The 21,886-nt window shown below is 49.9% G+C and overlaps 1 protein-coding gene across 1 annotated transcript in view; it reads left to right on the top strand.

Annotated features, from left to right (window-relative positions):
* LOC137638509 (uro-adherence factor A-like) overlaps positions 1-21,613 on the top strand; it is a 105,201-nt gene extending 83,588 nt beyond the window's left edge. Inside the window, exons 9-10 of the mRNA XM_068370620.1 lie at positions 14,324-14,551; positions 21,269-21,613. Of these exons, the coding sequence (XP_068226721.1) occupies positions 14,324-14,551; positions 21,269-21,613 (573 nt within the window). The remainder of the gene's footprint in view (positions 1-14,323; positions 14,552-21,268) is intronic.
* The last annotated feature ends 273 nt before the right edge of the window (positions 21,614-21,886 follow it).

The raw sequence follows: 21,886 nt of genomic DNA, 5'->3' as shown, positions 1-21,886 counted from the left end.
AGAGTCTTTCGATAGTCTGAAGGCAGTCAGACGAAGAGCGTGGAGGCTTTGGTGTACCTTCTTTACGTGTGGCTGACGTAGAAGGTCCACCCTTAGAGGAAGAGTTCTGGGAACGTCTACTAGCCATCGAAGTACCTCGGTGAACCATTCTCTCGCGGGCCAGAGAGGAGCAACTAGCGTCAACCTTGTCCCTTCGTGAGACGCGAACTTCTGCAGTACCTTGTTGACAATCTTGAACGGTGGGAATGCATATAGATCTAGATGTGACCAATCTAGGAGAAAGGCATCTATATGAACTGCTGCTGGGTCCGGGATTGGTGAGCAATATATTGGGAGCCTCTTGGTCATCGAGGTTGCAAAGAGATCTATGGTTGGCTGGCCCCAAGTGGCCCAAAGTCTCTTGCATACATCCTTGTGGAGGGTCCATTCTGTTGGAATTACTTGTCCCTTCCGACTGAGACAATCTGCCATGACATTCAAGTTGCCTTGGATGAACCTCGTTACTAGCGATATGTTTAGACCTTTTGACCAGGTGAGCAGGTCCCTTGCGATCTCGTACAACGTCAGTGAGTGGGTCCCTCCTTGCTTGGAGATGTACGCCAAAGCCGTGGTGTTGTCCGAGTTCACCTCCACCACTTTGCCTTGAAGGAGAGACCTGAAGCTTTTCAAGGCCAGATGTACTGCCAGTAGCTCCTTGCAGTTGATATGCATTGTCCTTTGACTCGAGTTCCATATTCCCGAGCATTCCCGACCGTCTAATGTCGCGCCCCAGCCTACGTCCGATGCGTCCGAGAAGAGAACGTGGTTGGGAGTCTGAACAGCCAGGGGCAGACCCTCTCTGAGGCTGATACTGTCCTTCCACCACGTCAGGCAAGACTTCATCTTCTCGGAAATGGGGATCGAGACCGCTTCTAGCGTCTTGTCCTTTTTCCAGTGAAATGCTAGGTGATATTGAAGAGGACGGAGGTGTAGTCTTCCTAATGACACAAACTGTTCCAGGGATGATAGCGTTCCTATCAGACTCATCCACTTCCTGACTGAACATCGTTCCTTCTTCAGCATGTTCTGGATGCATAACTGGGCTTGGCTTGTTCTGGGGGCCGACGGAAAAGCCCGAAAAGCTAGACTGTGAATCTCCATCCCTAAATACACAATAGTTTGGGATGGGACCACTTGTGACTTTTCCATATTGACAAGGAGACCCAATTCCTTGGTCAGATCTAGAGTCCACTTTAGATCCTTCAGACAGCGACGACTGGAAGAAGCTCTGAGAAGCCAGTCGTCCAAATAGAGGGAGGCTCGGATGTCCGCTAAATGAAGGAATTTGGCTACATTCCTCATCAGCCTCGTAAACACAAGAGGAGCTGTGCTTAGGCCAAAGCACAGGGCTTGAAACTGGTAGACAACCTTTTCAAAAACGAATCTCAGAAAAGGTTGGGAGTCCGGGTGGATGGGGACGTGGAAGTAGGCGTCCCTTAGGTCTAAAGAGACCATCCAGTCTTCCCTTCTGACCGCTGCTAGAACCGACTTTGTGGTCTCCATGGAGAACGTCTGCTTTGTGACAAAGACATTCAGCGCACTGACGTCTAGCACCGGCCTCCACCCTCCTGTCTTCTTTGACACCAAGAAGAGGCGATTGTAGAATCCCGGGGTTTGATGGTCCAAGACTTTGACTACCGCTCCCTTCTCTAGTAAGAGAGACACTTCCTGTTTCAATGCTCGTCTCTTGTCTTCCTCTCTGTACCTGGGAGAGAGATCGATGGGAGACGTTGCTAGAGGGGGTTTTCGTACAAACGGGATCTTGTACCCCTCTCTGAGCAACTTCACAGATTATGCATCTGCGCCTCTCTTTTCCCAGGTCTGCCAGAAGTTCTTGAGTCTGGCTCCCACTGCTGTCTGAAGAAGCTGGCAGTCAGACTCTGCCCTTAAAGGACTTGGTTCCTTTCTTCTTTCCCCGTTTCCCTTCGGCACGAGCACCTCCTCTGCTGGAGGCTCTGCCACGAAAGGGCGGAATAAAACGGGACGCTGGAGTGTGCATCCTTGGTCTAGCTGACAAGGTAGGCAAAGGGGTGGCTTTGCGAGCTGAGGACGCAACAAGATCGTGAGTATCCTTCTGTATCAAAGAAGCGGCAATTTCCTTAATCAGGTCTTCTGGAAAAAGGCACTTGGAAAGCGGAGCAAACAGAAGTTCGGATCTCTGGCATGGTGTAACTCCAGCTGAAAGGAATGAGCATAGGTTTTCACGCTTCTTAAGGACTCCGGACACAAAAGATGCAGCAAGCTCATTAGACCCATCACGTACGGCCTTGTCCATGCAGGACATAATGAGCAAGGAAGTCTCCTTCTCTGTCGGAGAGATCTTTCTGCTTAGAGCTCCTAGACACCAGTCTAAGAAGTTAAAAACTTCGAAGGCTCTAAAGATACCTTTCAGCAGGTGGTCCAGGTCCGAAGATGACCAACATATCTTTGAGCGTCTCATGGCAAGGCGGCGGGGAGAGTCTACTAGGCTTGAGAAGTCGCCCTGGGCAGAGGCAGGAACTCCCAAGCCGAGAACTTCTCCCGTGGCATACCAGACGCTCGATCTAGAAGAGAGTCTAGCAGGGGGAAACGTAAAAGCTGTCTTCCCTAAACTCTTCTTGGACTGCAGCCATTCTCCTATTACACGCAAAGCTCTCTTGGACGAGCGTGCAAGGACGAGTCTAGTAAAGGCAGGAGTGGATGACGGCATGCCTAACACAAACTCTGACGGAGGAGAACGCGGAGCCACAGAAACAAACTGGTCCGGAAACATCTCTTTGAACAGGGCCAAAACTTTCCTAAAGTCCAAAGAGGGTTGCGTAGACTTAGGCTCGTCCAGTTTTGAATGCGGTTCATCTACGTGTGCAGCAACATCATCATCAGAAAGTCCCTCATCCGATAACTGATGAGGGAACGGCAACGGAGTGGGTAACGGCTGGTAAGCTGAGTCCGGTCGCACGGGTGCATGCGTGACTGAGCCGGACGCAACGTCATGGAACTGTTGCCCAGTCTGTGAGCTGGCAACAACCATAGCAGCGCGGGGACGCACAGCGTCTACTCCAGACTGTCTGGACTGATGTGGGTGAGCAGTGGCAACCACACTGGGTTGCGGAGGTTGACGCACCGCGTCAAAACAAAACAACTCTGACGGTTGTTGAACCTCACGAACGTCAACGGAGACCTCCGTGCATCGCTGAACGTCAACATGCGGCTGGCAGATCACACTGGAACGCATGGGAGGCGGAACTCTCTCAACTGGTGTGCGTGAGAAGGTTACCTCAGCGTCCACCGGACGCACAACCGATCGTGTGGGCGGTTGTAGGCAAGGAGCTGCACTAGCTGGTGCGGCAGCAACCTTCTCCGCACGAAAGTCCTGCATAAGAGACGTTAGCTGAGACTGCATGTCTTGCAGTAGAGACCACTTAGGGTCTACAGGAGCAGGTGCGGCGACAGACGGTGTAACTGTCTGAAGCGGTACCGCTTTGCCTCTCTTAGGAGGAGAGCAGTCATCGGATGACTGCAGCGAGTCCGAACTGACCCAGTGGCTACAACTGGGCCGTTGGACTTGTGCGGAAGGGACCGACTTGCGCTTTAACGGTCGTGAGACCTTGGTCCAGGGTTTCTTGCAAGAAACACCTTCCGAAGACGAGGTATATATGGGCTCTCTCGTCTTAGTTAGGCAGGGGCGATCTTGGGTAGATACGCCCGATACCACGGAGGGAACGTCTGTTCGCTGATTAAAGCCTCTCGAACCCATTTGTCGTACGACATTGCTTCTCCCCTGGACTTGGGAGCTTGCAAGAGGTCCCGGACTAGGAGGACGACAGGCACGAACAGACGAACCCTCAAGCGCAACACTATCCACAACACTATCACTCATTTTAACACTTCCCACTGCACTTTTGCACTTCAGCTCCTTCACATCCGCCATAAGTTGATTACGGTCACTAGCAAGGGACTCAACTCTCTCACCCAGAGCTTGGATGGCACGCATCATATCAGCCATCGAAGGTTCCTGAGTGCCAGGAGGGGGATTAGGAGCAACCACTACAGGGGAAGGAATAGGTTGTGGGGCATGAGGAGAGGAAATATCGATAGAACGAGAGGAACTTCTCCTAACTCTATCTCTCTCTAGCCTACGTGTATATTTTTGGAATTCGATAAAATCGAATTCCGAAAGCCCAACGCACTCCTCACACCGATCTTCCAATTGACAGGTTTTATCCCGACAATTGGAACAAACAGTGTGAGGGTCGATAGAAGCCTTCGGAAGACGCCTTGAACAGTCCCTAGCATTGCACTTCCTAAATTTTGGGACTTGTGAAGGGTCAGCCATTTTGAATTGGTCAAAGGGGAATTCAAAAAACTATCAAAAAGTCATCAACAAAGAATCCGTTATCAAAAAGAGTTCAAGGATTTGTGAAGAGAAACCTTGCACAGCGAAAGCTCAAAACTAGAATATTGTACTTCACCAATTAGTTGTGAAAAAACTCCAGTTTAGCAACAGCGAGTAAGTACGTCTTGTCGTTAGCACGACAGAGAGAAAATTGAGTCTTTGTTTACATTGAGTACTGGGTATCTGGACGACAGATGGCGCTGTTGGGCACACCCGCAACCTGTGTAGCGATCGCTGGCGAGTTTTACCTTAGAGTTTTCTGTCGAGCAACAGAGTTGCAGCTATTATAATCACCGGCTAAGTTAAATATTGAAAAATGGAAAATTATGTACAATAATAATATTGGATAATAGACAGATTTTCAGTAAGACGGTGATGTAGAATCTGAAAGGGAAATATTTTGCCTTTAAGCACAAGTTCCTTGAGGAACGCCAGTCTTTTAAAATCATTATACACTTCATGTCCAAGAACATGTGGCACACGTGTAAGAATCTATGTCACTTCACCTTGCTAAAGAACAGTCTATTAGTGACACTAAGTGTCCCTTGAAATCACTATGTATCGCACTAGGGTCAACACAGGCACCCGTTTGAGTTAAAGTCCCGAAAAAACTCACTGTTCTACGCAGCACTAAACAGCCGGTTTCATCACGCTACCTGCTGCCACCACGAAACTCTTGACTTCGTGCACCTGTTTCGAATAGTGTTTGAAGAAAACTCTAAGTGACCTCCAGCCTGTGAAGGATCAGAGGCTTTCAAAGTCCATTCCTTGGAAAAAGTTCAGGGAAGAGGCGACTTTCCTAGGATCATGACCTGCGGGTGTACTGTCAGGATCCGCTCTGCGAATAAAGTAGGTGATTTTCGCTCTTAGTTGTTTTAGTGACAGGTCACTACTCGAAGTTTCTCCTTTAAAAAGTTGTCCTCCGCCAAAGTCTGAAGTTCTTTGAAGATAGACCTTAAGACTCTCCACTGGGCATAGAGAGACATCTTCCTTCAGGGGGCAGATTCTCCAAGGGCCCCATCTTTTGGTGGGAAGTTCATTTTTAGCGACAAACGTGGGGTCAGGGAAGAGGGTAAGTTCCCCCGTGTCGGCGAACTGTATCTGGCCCTCTTCTCTTGATAATGCCACTATTTCACTGACTCGGGCTCCCGAGGCGAGAGCAAAAAGGAAGATCACTTTTTGAGTCAAGTCTTTCAGAGGGCAAGATTCATTGTCCAAGCTAGAGGCAAAATGAAGCACCTTATCCAGGGACCAGGTGATGGGTCTCGGTGGAGGTGCTGGACGGAATCTAGCATACGCCTTCGGGAGTTTATTGAAGATTTCGCTGGATAAATCTATTTGGAAGGCGTACAGAAGTGGTCTAGTCAAGGCCGATTTGCAGGTGGAAATCGTATTGGCTGCTAAGCCTTGTCCATGAAGGTGAATAAAGAAGGACATGCAAAAATCTATGGAAATTTCCGTAGGGGTTTTTGCCTTGACGAAGGATACCCACTTCTTCCAGAATGATTCATATTGCCTTCTGGTAGACTTTGTTTTGTATTCCTCTAGGAAGTCTAAACTTTTCTTCGAGATCCCAAACCTTTTCTTCACGGCTAGGGAGAGAAAATCATGAGATGAAGGTCCTTGACTTTCTTTGATGAAGCGAAGACAGTCGACTTCTGCACCTGTTGGGAGAGAACTGGGCCCGGCAGGGGGATCAGCTTGGGCTGTAGCTCCAGGACTAGGGGAAACCAGTTGCTCCGGGGGCACTTGGGAGCCCCTACGGCTGCTGTGCCTTTGAAGGTTCTCAGTTTGGAGAGGACTTTCAGCAGAAGGTTGGATGGAGGGAACAGGTAAATCTTGGACCATCTTTTCCAGTCCAGGGACATGGCGTCCACTGCTTCCGCTTTGGGGTCCTCGTAAGGGGCCACATATCGAGGAAGTTGCTTGTTGTCGCTCGTCGCGAAGAGGTCGATCTGTAGTTCCGGGACTTGACGAGAGATGAAGGGGAATGATCTTGCGTCTAGGGACCATTCCGACTCTATGGGGCTTGTCCTTGATAGAGCGTCCGCCGTCACGTTGCGGAATCCTTGTAGGTGAACTGCAGACAGGTGCCACTTCTTCCTGTCTGCTAGGTGGAAGATGGGTAATAGCACCTGATTTAAGTGGGACGTTCTCGAGCCCTAACGATTGAGACATCTGACTACTACCGAGCTGTCCAGAGTTAGACGGATGTGTATCGAGGGACGCGGGGATAATTTCTTCAGGGTGAGAAGAACCGCCATGGCCTCCAAGATGTTGATGTGAAACGTCTTGAATAGGGGAGACCATGTTCCTTGAACTTGCCGTTGATGGGAGTGACCCCCCCCCCAACCCTCCAGAGAAGCGTCCGTGTGGATGTTGAGCGATGGAGGCGGAGGTTGGAGAGGGATGGATCTTTTCAAGGTCCTTGCTTCTGACCACGGGCTTAGAAGGGAGCAAAGCTTGTTCGGTAGGGGTCTCTTGAGATCTCTTCGTGCGACGGATGCGTTTCGTCTCCAGACTCCTGAGGCACCCTTTAGCTGTGCTCGTAACACTGGGTTTGTCACTGAGGCGAACTGTAGGGAGCCGAGAACTTGCTCCTGCTGTTGTCTTGAGATCCGTTTGGATTTGAGAAGTCTTCTGACAGACCCTGCTATTTCTTTCCTTTTCTTCAGTGGGATGGAAAGGCAGTGTGACTGAAGATCCCATTGGATTCCTAACCATTGGAACTTCTGAGCTGGAGCAAGGCGAGACTTCTTGGTGTTTATTTTGAAATCCAGATGTTCCAGGAACTGGGTCACTTTGCTGCAAGCTCTCAAACATTCTTCTGGCGAAGTCGACCAGACCAGCCAGTCGTCGAGGTAGGCCATCACTTGGACGCCTTGAAGGCGTATCTGGTGGACGATTGTGTCTGCTAGCTTGGTGAAGATTCTCGGAGCCGAGTTGAGCCCGAAGGGCATGCCTCTGAAGGCGTAGCTTCTTCGTTGGAGCCGGAGTCCTAGGTAGGAGGAAGCGTGGTGGTTCATTGGGATGTGCCAGTAGGCATCCGCCAGGTCTATTGAGACCATGTAGGCCTTGTGAGGTAGTAGGGCTCTTATTTGTTGAAGAGTCAGCATCTTGAATTTGTTGTTCGCAATGAACTTGTTGAGGGGGGACAAGTTGAGAATGACTGTGAGTTTGTCCGAGTCTTTCTTGGGAACACACAACAGTCTTCCCTGGAACCTGGTGGACTTTACCCTCTTGATCACCTTCTTGTTCAAGAGTTCTAGGACATATTCTTCCAGGAGGGGGGTTGATGGCTGGAAGAATCGGTGGAAGGTTGGAAGTGGTTGTGTCCAGCTCTAACCCAGTCCCTTCTTGATGATGCTGTGTGCCCAAGGATCGAAGGTCCAGCGATTCTGAAAGTGGCGGAGTCTTCCTCCCACCGGAAGCACTTAATTGCTTCTGGTTTCCCAAGGGTTTGCCACCTCGGCCACTAGCTCCCCTTCCTCCTCTGCCCCTGGAGGGACGGCGAGAGGAGTCTCTGCCGGAGCCTCTACCTCTGGGATGAAAGGTAGAGGACTGTCGTTCATAGGCAGGGGTGAAGACCGGTGATTGCGACACCACCAGTTGGGGGACCAACTGAAAGGTCTGTTGCGGCTGTGCGACCACTTGGAGAGTAGCGGGAGCCGGAAACTGACGTTTTTGTTGACGCTGCTGGGGTCTAGGTTTGGAGGATTTCCTCTTAGGCTGAGGGCCTTCTTCCTGAGAGGATTTCCTCTTGCAGGACATGCCCCACTTATTGAGAAGGTTCCGGTTCTCAGAAGCAGCTTTGTCCACGATCTCTTTCACCAGAGCAGATGGGAAGAGATGCTTTCCCCAGATGTTGGAGGAGATTAGCTCCCGGGGTTCGTGTTTTACTGCCGCGTTGGCAAACACGAATTCTCTGCAGGTTCTTCGGGCCCTGATGAAGCTGTACAAGTCCTTCATCACAGTCACTAGGTGGGTCTTCGCGAGAACCATATATAGATCTGGGACTCTAACGTCCCCGGCCATGACCTCGAGCTGAATTTGGTGAGACAGGGAGGCAGCTAGTCTCTCCCTGGTCTTCTGCTCCCGACGGAGAAGGTGGTCGTTCAGCTTCGGGAGGTCTTCGTTGAACTGACGTCCAGTCACGTCAGGGTCCAGTTTCCCGACCGTGAAAGTAAACTGGATGTCTTTCCAGAATCTGTCGTCGGGGGGAAGGGCGAGGGAGAGAGGCCTACACTCCTCCAGGGTAGGGCAGGGCTTTCCTTCCTCCACGGCCTTCATGACCGCATGGAAGGCCTTTTCTACGAAGGGAAAGGTCGCAGAAGAGGGAGCAAGAAAGGACGGGTGCTTCTTACTCAGTGCCGGCATTTTCGAGTTGGTGAAACCGCGACTCTTAAGGCACTCTGCCAGCATGGCTTGGGCTTTTGAGTGATCAAACACGACCACCTCTTTGGGCTTAGTCTCCTCCTTGGAGGCCGGTCCGGACCTGAGTCGGACGTAACAGTCCGGGTAAGCCTCAAAGTTAAGGAAGAATTCCACTTCTTCCAAAAGGATGGACCCTAACTTTTCGTTGATGAAGATCTTTCCCGTCATAATGGGCATATGCTCGGCATACCTCCAGAGGTTAGACTCCGAGCAGGAGGGAAGGTCCTTAACCGAGATCTTCTTTGGTTGCTTCCATCCCATCAAACGACTTGTGAGCTCCGCTGAATGCTTATTGAGCTTCTCGTCCATCAATGCCACCAATACCCGGATGGCATCTTCGGTGGCAGGTAGCAGGGGCTGCGAGGCAGCGGAGGTGGAGGGGACTGGCTCCTCGACCACTACAGGGGCTGCCGGGGGTGGTGGGGCGACCTCGCCCTCCGAATCAGGGTACTCCACCTGATCCTCTTCTTCCTCCAGATCCTCACCCATGAGGGTCCTCTCAGTGTTGTCGGACACGTCCGACATCTTCTCCACCTCGTCCAGACAACACTTGCTAAGCGTAGTCTCGATGTCGGGCTCAACAGTCAATTAAACCAAGGGGATCTGATCCTGGGGAACCACAGAATCTGCTGATGCTTTTGGGAAAAGCATGGCCCTCATCTTCTCATTGGGGAGATACGGCGTTCTTCTGGAAACCGCGCACCCACTTGCGCAGTTTCTCTCGAGCATTGTCCCTGGCCTCCGCGGACGGAGGGATGTCGAACGCCTCATCAAGGAGGCCTTTGCAGATTGAGCAGGACTGTGGATCCCAATACTTCAGGTTGCCCTTTTTTTCTGTACAGGGGGCGTGGGTCCGGCACGCCTTATGCCCGTAAAAGTCCGGGCGGCGAACTCCACAGAAGGACCTCTCGCACTTCAGGTTCTCCTCCTGTAAAAGAAAGAGAACATGAGTACATGGAAAACAGAGTTATGGCTTACATTACTCTTAAAATTAAGATTCACTAATCTGTTGCATTGTGTTTTATGTGAGCTCAGGATAGGTGAGCTAGAAGAGAAGTAGGAAGACACATACTTGTGAGTCCCGTCCTGCCAGTTACCGTGACCTTTTCTGCCGACAATTCCTTAGGACCTGAGGTTCTAGGGGAGGGAATGGTATCCCTATGGGGGAGCCAAACTTAGGCTTCCTTATAAAGGAATTGTCTACAGAGTGGAGAGGGTCTGAAATCGTTCAGAACCTAGAGAAAAGAGGGGGAAAATAGGGTAAACCCCCTTATATTTGGGTAGGTCCTGGCAAGAGACTGCACTGAGAAGCACAGAGTATGCTGGAAACATTGTACTGTACAACCGTACACCCCAGCCACTGTCTTCAAGGTATGAAATAGCAAAGAAGATCAGTCTGGCTATACGGCTGTATAGGTCGACTGCCGGCACGGGGCCGGCAGCCGAGGGGGAAAGGGTTGCTTGTCCATGGAAGCCGCAGGAGCGTCGCCGGCAAGCCAGAGGCCGGTCCGGCGGGGTGAATCCATCTAAGGCTAAACATTGAGCAGCAGAGAGGTAGGAGACACCTATAAGGGCGACCGCCAGCACGGCGGCACGTCGCCGGCAGGGCGGTGGCCTCCGGCAGCTGGCAGGCTGTCGGCGTTGGTGAACCTAGCTGGATACATAAGATGGAAGGTTGTCTGAGAAGTCGGAGGCGGCGGCAGCGGCAGCCGGCAGGTTGTCGCCTTAGGTAATCCTCAGATAGGAACATCCTATGAAGTAGGGAAGTCACCTGGGATGCTGGCGGCTAGCGGCAGCCCCCGGCAGCTGGCAGGTTGTTGCCTTAGGTAATCCTCAGATAGGAACATCCTATGAAGTAGGAAAGTAACCTGGGGTGCTGGCGCTAGCTGGCTAGCGCCGGCAGGCGGAGGCAGCAGTGGACCGGCACCATGATAGAAGAGAGAAAGATAAGGAGGGAGTGGGGAAGGGTAATGTCCGATATCAGACCGGCTTCCCTCCGGAAGGAATGCTCTCATGATAGGAGGGGATATGCCTATCACCCGACGGCAGGGAGCCGGCAGACGGCTGGATGCCTATGGTAATCTAAGGGAGGATCAGAGGACACTCAAAAAGGGGGGGGAGGGTGATCTTCCGCCGGCAGGCCGGCTACCAACACTACCCTATAGTTCGACTATGAGGGGGAAGTGTAGCAGAGCGGCCAGCCAAGCAGGAGAGCACAGCGTAACCTACAATTCTCCCCCAAGGGGGGAATTGTAGGACAGCGGACAAGGGTGTGAAGGCAAGCCGACACAAGGGGATAGAGTAGGGGTAGGGGTCTGAGGGAGCAGAAGGGGTGTGCGACCCTAAAGCTCCCAAGGGGTGGGGGAATCTGTTAGATGCTATACTACCCAGGCAGGAGAGAAGCGCTCTCCAACCCTAGGGTAGGTTAGCTCAGAGTAGGAACAGCACTGGTGTACTGTCCTAAACTATAATAAAACAGAATCCCCCAAAGCCTAACCTAAACCAGGAGAGCTTCTCCTAGATTAGGGAGGGCTGGGAAGACGTATCGCTAGGCTACAGGAGGAAGGGACGTGTCCCAACCAAGAGCAGTCTAGGGGGAAGGGCAGGGCCCCTCCACCTTCAGTCTCAGTCGATACCTAAAGAGAAAGGCGTTCCCTAAGGGTGGACTGGGATGAACGATAGGTACTCTGGGGTTCTGTCTGAGGTCCCCCCATAAACTATGGTAGGGAAGAGGGAAGAAGGATCTAGCCTAACCTACCCGAAAATATTTCCGGGTAAGGGGCTGAGATATAGCAAGGCTACCCAGAGGGAGATTACCCGAAGGTAACAGGGGAGATAAGGAAGCATACAAGGGTCCCAACGTTGGGTTAGGGGATGTGACATGGATGGACCAGGCACGGTCCCTTGTATGGTCCCTAGAAGGCGAAAGATATGTGCAACACTGAACCCTGTATATGTTTAAAAATGCCTATATAATCATTAACATAAACACTAGGAACACTTATTATATCATGCAGAAGTAAACATGAACACTAGGCTGCGGCCTAGGCTAGGATAAAAGTCTAGAATGGGGTCGGCTAACTAAGAGCGCCGAAGAATACCATCGGCATAATATAATTAATTCCTATTAATGAAGACTAAATAACTAATGATATTTTAATTAGTTATAAGGCCGGGAAGGCTGTCCTAGCTAACTAAATAAAGCATGCGAGGCGAACAGCGGCGTCATAAAATGGCGCCTCCGGGCAAGGCACAGCTCCGCCACAAAACACAAGATTTTAGCGTAAAAAAATGTTACTTTACGGCCAGAGCTTATTTAAACAATACAAGAACCTGGTACTCAACTTTCCAGAAGAAGGCGAGGCAGAAGGTCGAGACATGGCGCAGGATGCACAAGATAAAAGATGATCACTGGGAACGAACAAACGGCGTTGGGAGCTACCAGAAGAGGAATGAGGACGGACGTGACATCACACAGTATGGCGGACGGTTTGTTTACGTTGCGAGTACCGTAACAGTAACGAAGGAAGGGTAACTTTGGAACGGCTCCTCAGTTACCTCGCCACCTTTCCCCCTCGAAGCGTAAACGCTAGGTGGGGTGCAGATAGCCATGTGGCGTGTTAATACATGCGTCCCCTGTTGATATACGATATCATAGAGGGAAACCTTTAAAGTACTCGCGCCAGAAGTTAGAATTCTGTGAAACCTTTAGTTTAATTCTCTGGGAATATTTATGGTAGTCATATATATCCAAAGGAAGCTACTGAAGGAACCTTCCATCAGGACGACATGGCCTGAGCCCAAAAATATATCGATCGTATACGTTAGTGTCTCGGTGATATAGCGTAGCCGAGATCTCGCCCCGCGCTTTAGTATACTTTCATACATTATCCCCGTTTACCCTCGCGTATCATTTTATCAATTCAACAGGAGATAGTATATCTCCTAGAATTAATTAAACAATTCGATATTCGTCTCCTTCGGAAATTTAAGGGTAAACCCTTCATTCCCTCTGGGTGCCGCCATTAGGCGTCAACCCTATCTTGGTCTTGCCATAGAGTAGCATACTCCGGCTTGACTAGGCTACCGTTTTCTGTCTTCCCCCTTGCCGGCGAGTATCCAAGCTTGGTTTTACGACAGTAACTCAAAGTATTCAGTCTTTATGCAGACAACTCGGCTGCCGGGGGAGTAGTCACGCCCCTGCCGGCTTACAGTTGCAAGCATAGGAAGCCTAGCTTCCCTAACCCGCATCCAAAGTGATGGTACGATGACGCCACCTTCTCCCTTGCGGTCTAGAAGACAAGCCTTGTTTCGGCAAGGTCCCCGGGCTGAAGAATCGATATTCTTCTGCCGCCCAGGCTGGCGCCGATACTGAAACGATGTTTCTGATTGTGACTGGAAATGGCCGGCATTCCTGCCGCCTTCTCCCTACACAACACACAAGACCCTTTCCCTGCCCCTCTCTGTCCTTTAGCGATAGCCTAGCCATCGCATGTCTTTAGCCGGTGTCCTACAATCTCCCCGCTTGCCGGGTAGACTGTGGTGCCGGCCGGGCTCCTACATAGGCAGCTTGATAGCAACTCTGACCTTCTCCATACGGACGAAAGGCTCCGGAAAAGGTTGTGCCGGCCATGATGCCTGCTGGTGGGAGACCCTATGTCTTTGAGTGTTCTTCAGTCCTCCCTTGGACTGCCATCCACATCTCTAAAACCGGCAGCAGATCTTGTGGGTGGGTGGAAGCTAGAATGATTCATTCCCCCCTTCCATTTGAACCCTCATTCTGGAGGAAGGCAGTAGGGATTATAATACCTACATCCTTATTTATTGTACTAAACTATATCAATAAGGTAGCCCTTCTCTCCATGCTTTCTCTCTCTCTGTTGGCTAGTGCCGTCAGGTACTAACCTAGCCGGCATGTAGACCGGTGCCGCCAGGTACTAGCCTAGCCGGCAACAGGCCAGCTGAACTACAGTATATGCTTATACAGTAGCCAGTATTTCTGCAGTATAGTACATGCTGCAGGCAGAAAACTATAGTATATATTATACAGTAGTTTAGATTACACCGCGACCAGATGCTTACTGGCGACACAGACCTAGTAGCACACTCTCGCGCGCTGACCCCGGGTCGCCTCAGGGCACGTATCCATCCACCACGCAGCGGCCCGACAAGGGAAAACGAAGATAGGGGGAACTACGCAAAATTCTTGGTCGGTTAGGGAGGAGATCCCAGATACTCCTAAAAAAGTAGTTCGAGGTAAGTACTCCGTGTTGGAACAATCTAATATCAATATTGGGGGAGGTCACAGCAATTTGCTGGACAGGAGGCACAAGTATGTGTCTTTCCTATTTCCTTTCTAGCTTACTATTGTAAGCTACAATGGTTAAGATACCAAAAAACTATTGCTTGACATTTTATGAATTTATCAAAAGTGATAAATTACCGCATACTCATTTCAATTTCCTTTCTTTACAGGAGCAGCAGAAAGTGAAGTGTGAGATGGTCTACTGTAACCACAAAAGTAGGAATGTTTGTGGTCACACTATGTGCAGGTCTCATGCCGTCTGTGTTGTAACTACCGAAACCTTGAGGTATTGGGACCCCAAGAACTGCAACGTCTGCTCGGCCTTGGTGACTGAAGGTTACGGCGACCCCAAGTCAGTGGAGTCGGGGGAAGCAGCACGAGAGAAGCTTTGCAAATGGGTACGAGGGTTTCAAAAGAACTCTCCTGGACCATACCTTCCCAACGATAGGATACGAAGCTTGCTGTTCCCCAAGGCAACAGCTGAGGCCGTCGTACCCCAGGCACGACCCAGGCCTCCCTGCGTCCAGATCGCAGTCGAGGCTGAAGTCAGCGAAACCATGCAAGGCATGGACATCCACCAGGAGGAAAGGATGTCTGAAGTGTCCACGGACAGAGAGGATAGTCTACTCAACCACCCGGAGGAGATGAAGACGACGACTCGACAGAAGCGGAGGAGCCCCTTCCGCCTGTGCCGACAGCAGAGCCGACACCGTCTACATCTTCGGCTCCTGCCACTCCATTGGATGCAATGGGTCAGGCAGTTTTGGCCCAAATTACTGCCCTAATGGAGAATCTACATATGGAGAACGTAGAAAGGGAAGCAAAAAAGACGAGTGTTTCGCAAAGTGACTCGGACCGTCACCTCCCGAGGGTCTTTCAAGCAACCCAGAGTACAGGACCTGCCACCCTGCTCCGAGATCAATCCCTGGAGGTATGCGGAGTTTATGCCTATCACCAACGGCAAACTCCACATTTCGGAGAAGTTGGGAGCCGTCCACCTGGACGACATTGAGTTCTGGCCAAACTTCAACGCCTACCCGGAGTACTTCATCCGACTGAAGCATGAACCAGTGTCCAAAGAGGAGACGGAACCAAAGGAGGTCATGGTATTCGACCACGACAAGGCACAGGCTCTCTTGATGAGTAGCCTGAAGAAGGCAGGTTATACCAACTTTCTGCACTGAGCAAGAAATACCCTACCCTTCTTGCTCCTTCTTTGAGAGCCTTCCCCTTCTTGTCGAAGGCTTTTCAGACTGTTGCCAAGGCGGTTGAGGCAGGCAAGCCATGCCCTACATTAGAGGAGTGTAGGCCTCTGTTTCTGAGCTTGCCCACGGATGAGAAGGAATGGAAGGAGGTCCACCTAACCCTTTTACAGTAGGAAAACTTGAAGCAGATATCGCGGGACAGCAGTTCAGCGAGAACCTACCGAAGCTATCGAACTTTCTCTTGCGAAGGGAGCAAGAGACAAAAGAGAGGCTAGCCGCTTCTCTTTCCCTCCAGAACTGCATAGTGATGTGTGCAGGGCAAAACTGCACCCCACATATTCTCACAGTCCTGGCCAAGATGCACATGGCCACCCTCGTAAAGGACCTGTACACCTTCATGAAGGCCATGAGAGCCTGTAGGCAGTTCGTGTTTGCTGCTGCAACGGTGAAACACGAACCCAGGAAGCTGATTTCTTCCAGTATCTGGGGTAAGGACCTCTTGCCAAAAGAAGTGGTCCAAGAGGTAGTTGAAAAAGCCACCACGGAGAATAGGAACCTTCTCCAAAAGTGGGGCATCTCCTCAAAGAGGAAGTTTTTCCCAGATGCTGGTCCCCAACCCAAAAGGAAGACAAAGAAGCCAAGACTACCTTCTCGGCCAACTCAGCAATATCCCACGGTCACCATGGCCACGATGGCCCAAGTGGTCGCTACGCCACAGACCACCTTCCAAGTGGTGCCTCAACAGTTGGTTGCCCAGTCACCAGCTTTCAACCCAGGGTTTGAGAGGCAAACCACTAAATTTTGTCCGAAAGGAAGAGGATCTCGACGGGGCTCCTCAAGACACCCCTCATGAGGCAGGGGAGGATGAGGTCAGGGTGGCAAGCACTCCGGACCACCTAAACAATGAGATGCTACAGGTAGGAGGGAGACTCCAACACTTCCGGGATGGTTGGACCTTCGATCCCTGGGCCCAAAGCCTAATCAAAAATGGATTAGGATGGAAATGGAACAGATCTCCACCTTCATTTCCTCAATTCTTCCATCACTCTACCCCCCCCCCCCCCTACTGGAAGAATATACCTTAGAACTCTTGAACAAGAAGGTTATAAGGAAAGCAAAGTCCATCAAATTCCAGGGAAGGCTGTTCTGTGTTCCCAAGAAGGACTCGGACAAACTCAGAGTCATTCTGGCCTTGTCGCCACTCAACGAATTCATCAAGAACAACAAGTTCAGGATGTTAACCCCACAACACATCAGGACCCTGTTACCAAAAGGGGCGTACACGGTCAAAATAGACCTAGCAGATGCTTACTGGCACCTTCCAGTCAGTCGCCCCCTCTCCTCCTACCTAGGATTCAAGCTACAGAACACAGAGTATGTCTTCAGAGCCATGCCCTTCGGACTAAACATAGCCCCAAGGATCTTCACGAAACTTGCAGACGCAGTCGTTCAACAACTATGCCTAGAAGGCGTTCAGGTAGCAGCGTACCTGGACGACTGGCTGGTGTGGGCAGCATCCAAGACTGCTTGTCTGCAAGCATCCAAGAAAGTGATCAAGTTCCTGAAACATCTGGGATGCAAGATCAACTTCAAGAAGTCTCGCCTCTCTCCAGCTCAGGAGTTTCAATGGCTGGGAATCCATTGGAACTTGAAGTCACACCGCCTCTCCATTCCATCAAGGAATAAGAGAGAGATCGCAGGTTCTGTCAAGAGACTACTGAAATCCGACAGGATCTCAAGACACCAACAGGAAAGAGTACTGGGCTCTCTCCAGTTTGCAGCAGTAACAGACCCAGTGCTAAGAGCACAGCTGAAAGATGCGTCAGGAGTCTGGAGAAGATACGCATCAAACGCTCGAAGAGATCTACAGAGACCGGTACGGACCTTACTACGATCACTTCTCAAGCCGTGGTCGAAGGTCAAGAGCCTAACAAGGACCATTCCCTTACAACCACTTCCCCCATCGGTGACCATCCACACATGTGCCTCGACGGAAGGATGGGGAGGTCACTCCCATCAAAGGAAAGCCCAAGGGACCTGGTCATCTCTGTTCAAGACCTTTCACATCAATATTCTGGAGGCCATGGCAGTCCTCTTGACGCTGAAGAAACTATCCCCTCACAGATCAGCCCACATCAGGCTGGTCTTGGACAGCGAAGTGATAGTGAGATGTCTGAATCGTCAAGGCTCGAGATCGCCCCACATCAACCATGTGATGTTAGCCATCTTTCCTTTATCAAAAAAAAAAAGATGGCACTTATCAGCAGTTCACCTACAAAGGTTCCACAATGTGACGGCGGACGCTCTATCCAGGCTAAAGCCGATAGAGTCAGAATGGTCCCTAGATGCAGACTCATTCTCCTTCATCTTGGAAAAAGTCCCAGAACTGCAGATCGACCTCTTCGCGACGAGCGACAACAAGAAACTACCTCGATATGTAGCCCCATATGAGGACCCTCTGGCAGAGACGACGGACACCATGTCCCTCGATTGGAACAGATGGACCCGGATCTACCTGTTCCCTTCGACTAATCTCCTAATGAAGGTCCTCACCAAGCTGAGATTCTTCAAGGGAACTGCAGCAGTAGTGGCCCCTAAGTGGCCAAAGAGCAACTGGTTCCCTCCAGTGATGGAACTGAAGCTGAGGCTGGTCCCTCTACCAAACCCACCTCTATCCCAACTGGTTCAGAAGTCAACTGTCTTCGCTTCATCCCAGAGAACCCAAACCCTTCATCTCATGATTTTCTCGTCTTGGCAGTCAAGAAAAGATTTGGGATCTCGAAAGGCAGAATAGACTTCCTAGAAGAATACAAGTCAAAGTCAACCAGAAGACAATACGAATCGTCTTGGAAAAAGTGGGTTGCTTTCGTTAAAGCAAAAAGGCCAAAAGAAATCTCAATAGACTTCTGCCTGTCCTTCTTCATACACCTTCACAAGCAAGGCTTGGCTGCCACCACGATAACTACATGTAAGTCAGCCTTGACTAAACCTCTTTTTTTGGGCTCAAGCCATGTCGCCCTGATGGAAGGTTCCTATTGGTAGCTTTCTAAGGGATATTTGGCTACAGTGATATTCCCAGAGAATTAACCTTTCGGTCTCCAAAATTCTAACTCCTGGCGCAAATATCCTTAAAATATCTCCTAAGGATATCGCATAATATCAGGGGACGTATATCTTGATACGACACATAGCAATCTTCACCCCGAATAGCTTTTACGCTATGAGGGGGAAAGTGGCAAAAATAGAAGGGGAGCCGTTATCAAAGTTACCCTTCCTCCCGTACTACTATTGAGTATCTAGATGGCGCTGTATCCAAGATGGCGCTTATTCCTATTTTCGTAGCGGTTTCGCACGGTGGCTTTCCATGTTGCTCTAACGTTTGTGCTCGATATTCAGGATTTATCATGCAATCTCCAGCCTCTTCTGCCTCTGGAAAGTTGAGTATTCATTCTTTACAGTGTATAATTTTTAGCTCCTGCTTCACAGAGAAATTAGAATAATTTTAAGTGTTCGGAGCTTCGCCGATCACCGGAGGCGCCATGGACGCTGTCGTACATAACGCATGTATCACTTAGTTAGCTGAAAGACACTCCCAGTTGTAATAGCATGAATATTTATGAAGCTATTCAGTTAAGATTTTACTAGGAAGTTATATGTCATGTCGATTGTATTCATTAAGAGTTTCGGCGATTTAGGTAACAGAACCTCACCCCGCGCTAGGCTTCCTAGCCTACGCGCTTCAGTTTACTTTCATGCATGATATAAACGACGTTCCTAGTTGAAATAGCATTAACAAAATATGAAGCTACTTAGGCACAATTATACTTGTATAGATATACATGTTTTGCATATATTTCCTCTTCCTGATATCGATTGTATACGGAGTTTCGGCGATTTAGGTAACCGAAGTCTTACTTTGCGCTAGGCTAGCTAGCATATGCGTTTTAGTATACTTTCATACATGTTCCCGATTTACCCTTGTGTATCGTTTTATCAATTCAGAAGGAGATAGATATCTCCTAGAATTATTATATAACTCGATACTCGTCTATTGTGGAGATTTAAGGGTAATCCCTCCTCCCTCTGAGTGCCGCCTTAGGCAACAACCCTATCTTGGTCCTGCCTTGACTAGGCTAAGGTTTTCTGTCTCTTATCCTTGCTTGCGGGTAGCCGGCTTTGGTTTTTTCGACAGAACCTCAGAGTATTCAGTCTTTTTCCCGGCGGCAGAGCAGCAGGGTGAGTAGTCACTCCCCTGCCGGCTTTCAGCTGCCGGCATAGGAGGCTTTGCCTCTCTAGGCCGTACTTGAAGTGGTTGTATGATGCTGCCAACTTCTCCCTTGCGGTCTAGAAGACTAGTCGTGTGTTGGCAGACCCTAGGCTGAAGAATAGACATTCTTCTGCCGCCTAGGATGGCGCCGGTGTAATGGTCTGAACGATCCCACGGTCTCAGAATTCTCCTTGATAATCTGCGCATGCGCGAACATTACCGTTTGCCAGTGCATACAAGGTTGATGTTTTATTTTCCTGTAATGTTAGCGTGCGCAGCTCAACATTACCGCTTGCCAGTACATACGAGCTTGATGTTTTATTTTGATGCGAGCGAAGCGAGCTAATGGCGGAAAAGAACCATTATACAATGTCAAGGAGAATTCTGAGACCGGGGGATCGTTCAGACCGTCACACCGGCACTGAAACGATGTTTCTCTCCTGTTGGGAGGTGGCAGCAATCCTGCAACCTCCTCCTAACACTATTTCGGCAGACCCTAGGCTGAAGAATAGATATTCTTCTGCCGCCTAGGATAGCGCCGATACTGAAACAGTTTCTCCCTTGTGTGGTAGGGGTGGCAACCTTGCCGCCGCCTTCCACACTTTATAAACGACCCTTTTCCCTGCCCCCCTCTGTCCTTTAGCGATGGCCTAGCCCTCGTAACTCTGTGGCCATCGTCCTACAATCTCACTGCTTGCTGGGTAGGTTGTGGGGCCGGCCGGGCTCCTACATAAGCAACTGTTTAGTCACTCAGTCTTCCCTCATGGACGCAAGGCTCCGGGAAAGGTTGTGCCAGCTGTGACGGCTGCCAGTGGGAGACCCCTGTTCTGTCGAGTGTTCTTCAGTCCTCTCTTGGACTGCCATCCACATACCCGGAACCAGCAGTGACCGGCAACGGGTTTTGTGGTCGAATGGAAGCCTGAATGATACATTCTTCCCTTCCATTTGAACTCTCATTCTGGAGGAAGATAGTAAGATTATGTACTTACACCCTTAATACAGTAATTGTTAACAAACATTTAATAGGGTAGCCCTTCACTCCATGCTTTCTCTCTCTCTGTCAGCTAGTGCCACCAGGTACTAACCCAGTCGGCGAAAGCCGGCTGGGCTGGTGCTGTCAGGTACTAACCCAGCCAGCAACAGGCCGGCTAAACTACAGTATATGATTATACAGTAGCCAGTATATTTGCAGTATAGATCATACTGCAGACAGAAAACTATAGTATATATTATACAGTAATTATTTTCCAACATACCCTGTGTATCCTTGCACAGTCTATTGTTGAGACCAGTCATATATTGAAATAAAAGATTTCTTTCAACACACTGATAGCTAGTCAGTTAACAATTTAGCCCACACTATTAAAACCTTGGGAAGGGTTAGTGTTAAGTTATACTTATCTACCCCTAGGGTTTAGTACCCTTCCCTTGGGTTTCCTGAATAGGAAGACTCTAGGCTTTAATTTTGGGGGAGGTCACAGCAATTGGCTGGACAGGAAACACAAGTATGTGTCTTTCCTAGTTCCTTTCTAGATTGACTATCTAAGCTATAATAATTAAAATATTAATAGTAATATTTTACATAATTGTTTATCAGGTGAGATAAACTACCGCATACTCACTTAAATTTCCTCTCTTTACAGGAGGACCAAGTGAAGTGCAAAGTCATCTTCTGCAATGTCAGGAGTAAGGACTTCTGCGGCCATGTAGAGTGCAGAGCTCATGTCCCCTGCACCACTTCTAAGGAAGCTCTTCGGTACTGGGAGCCCCAGGATTGCAAAATATGCAAGGCCTTGGTTACCAAAGCCTTTGATGACCCCAAGTCAGCGGAGTCAAGGGATGCAGCACGAGAGAAGCTGCGCAGATGGGTACCAAAGCCTTTGATGACCCCAAGTCAGCGGAGTCAAGGGATGCAGCACGAGAGAAGCTGCGCATATGGGTACTGTACGTGGGTTAGAGAAAAACGCAACGGGACCGTACCTTCCTAACGAAAGGATGCACAACTTGCTGTTCCCTAAAACGGGTATAGAAGCTGTCATACCCCAGCCAAGACCTGATATTCCATGCGTCCAGATTGCCGTAGATACGGAAGTCACCGACGCATTACAAGGCATGGACATCCATCAAGAGGAGAGGATGTCTGAGGTGACCTCAGACACAGAGAAGGATCTTCTGAGGCAAGGGGTCGAGGAGGAGTCTACACCGACTCCTGAAGAAGATGATGAACTCAAATCAGAGTCCTTTCCTTCAGTACCGGCTCT

The sequence above is a fragment of the Palaemon carinicauda genome, chromosome 1 (genome assembly GCF_036898095.1).
Source record: "Palaemon carinicauda isolate YSFRI2023 chromosome 1, ASM3689809v2, whole genome shotgun sequence".
Classification (NCBI taxonomy): domain Eukaryota; kingdom Metazoa; phylum Arthropoda; class Malacostraca; order Decapoda; family Palaemonidae; genus Palaemon; species Palaemon carinicauda.
The sequence above is the reverse complement of the archived record's forward strand: the minus strand, read 5'-3'. Positions and strand labels throughout refer to the sequence as shown.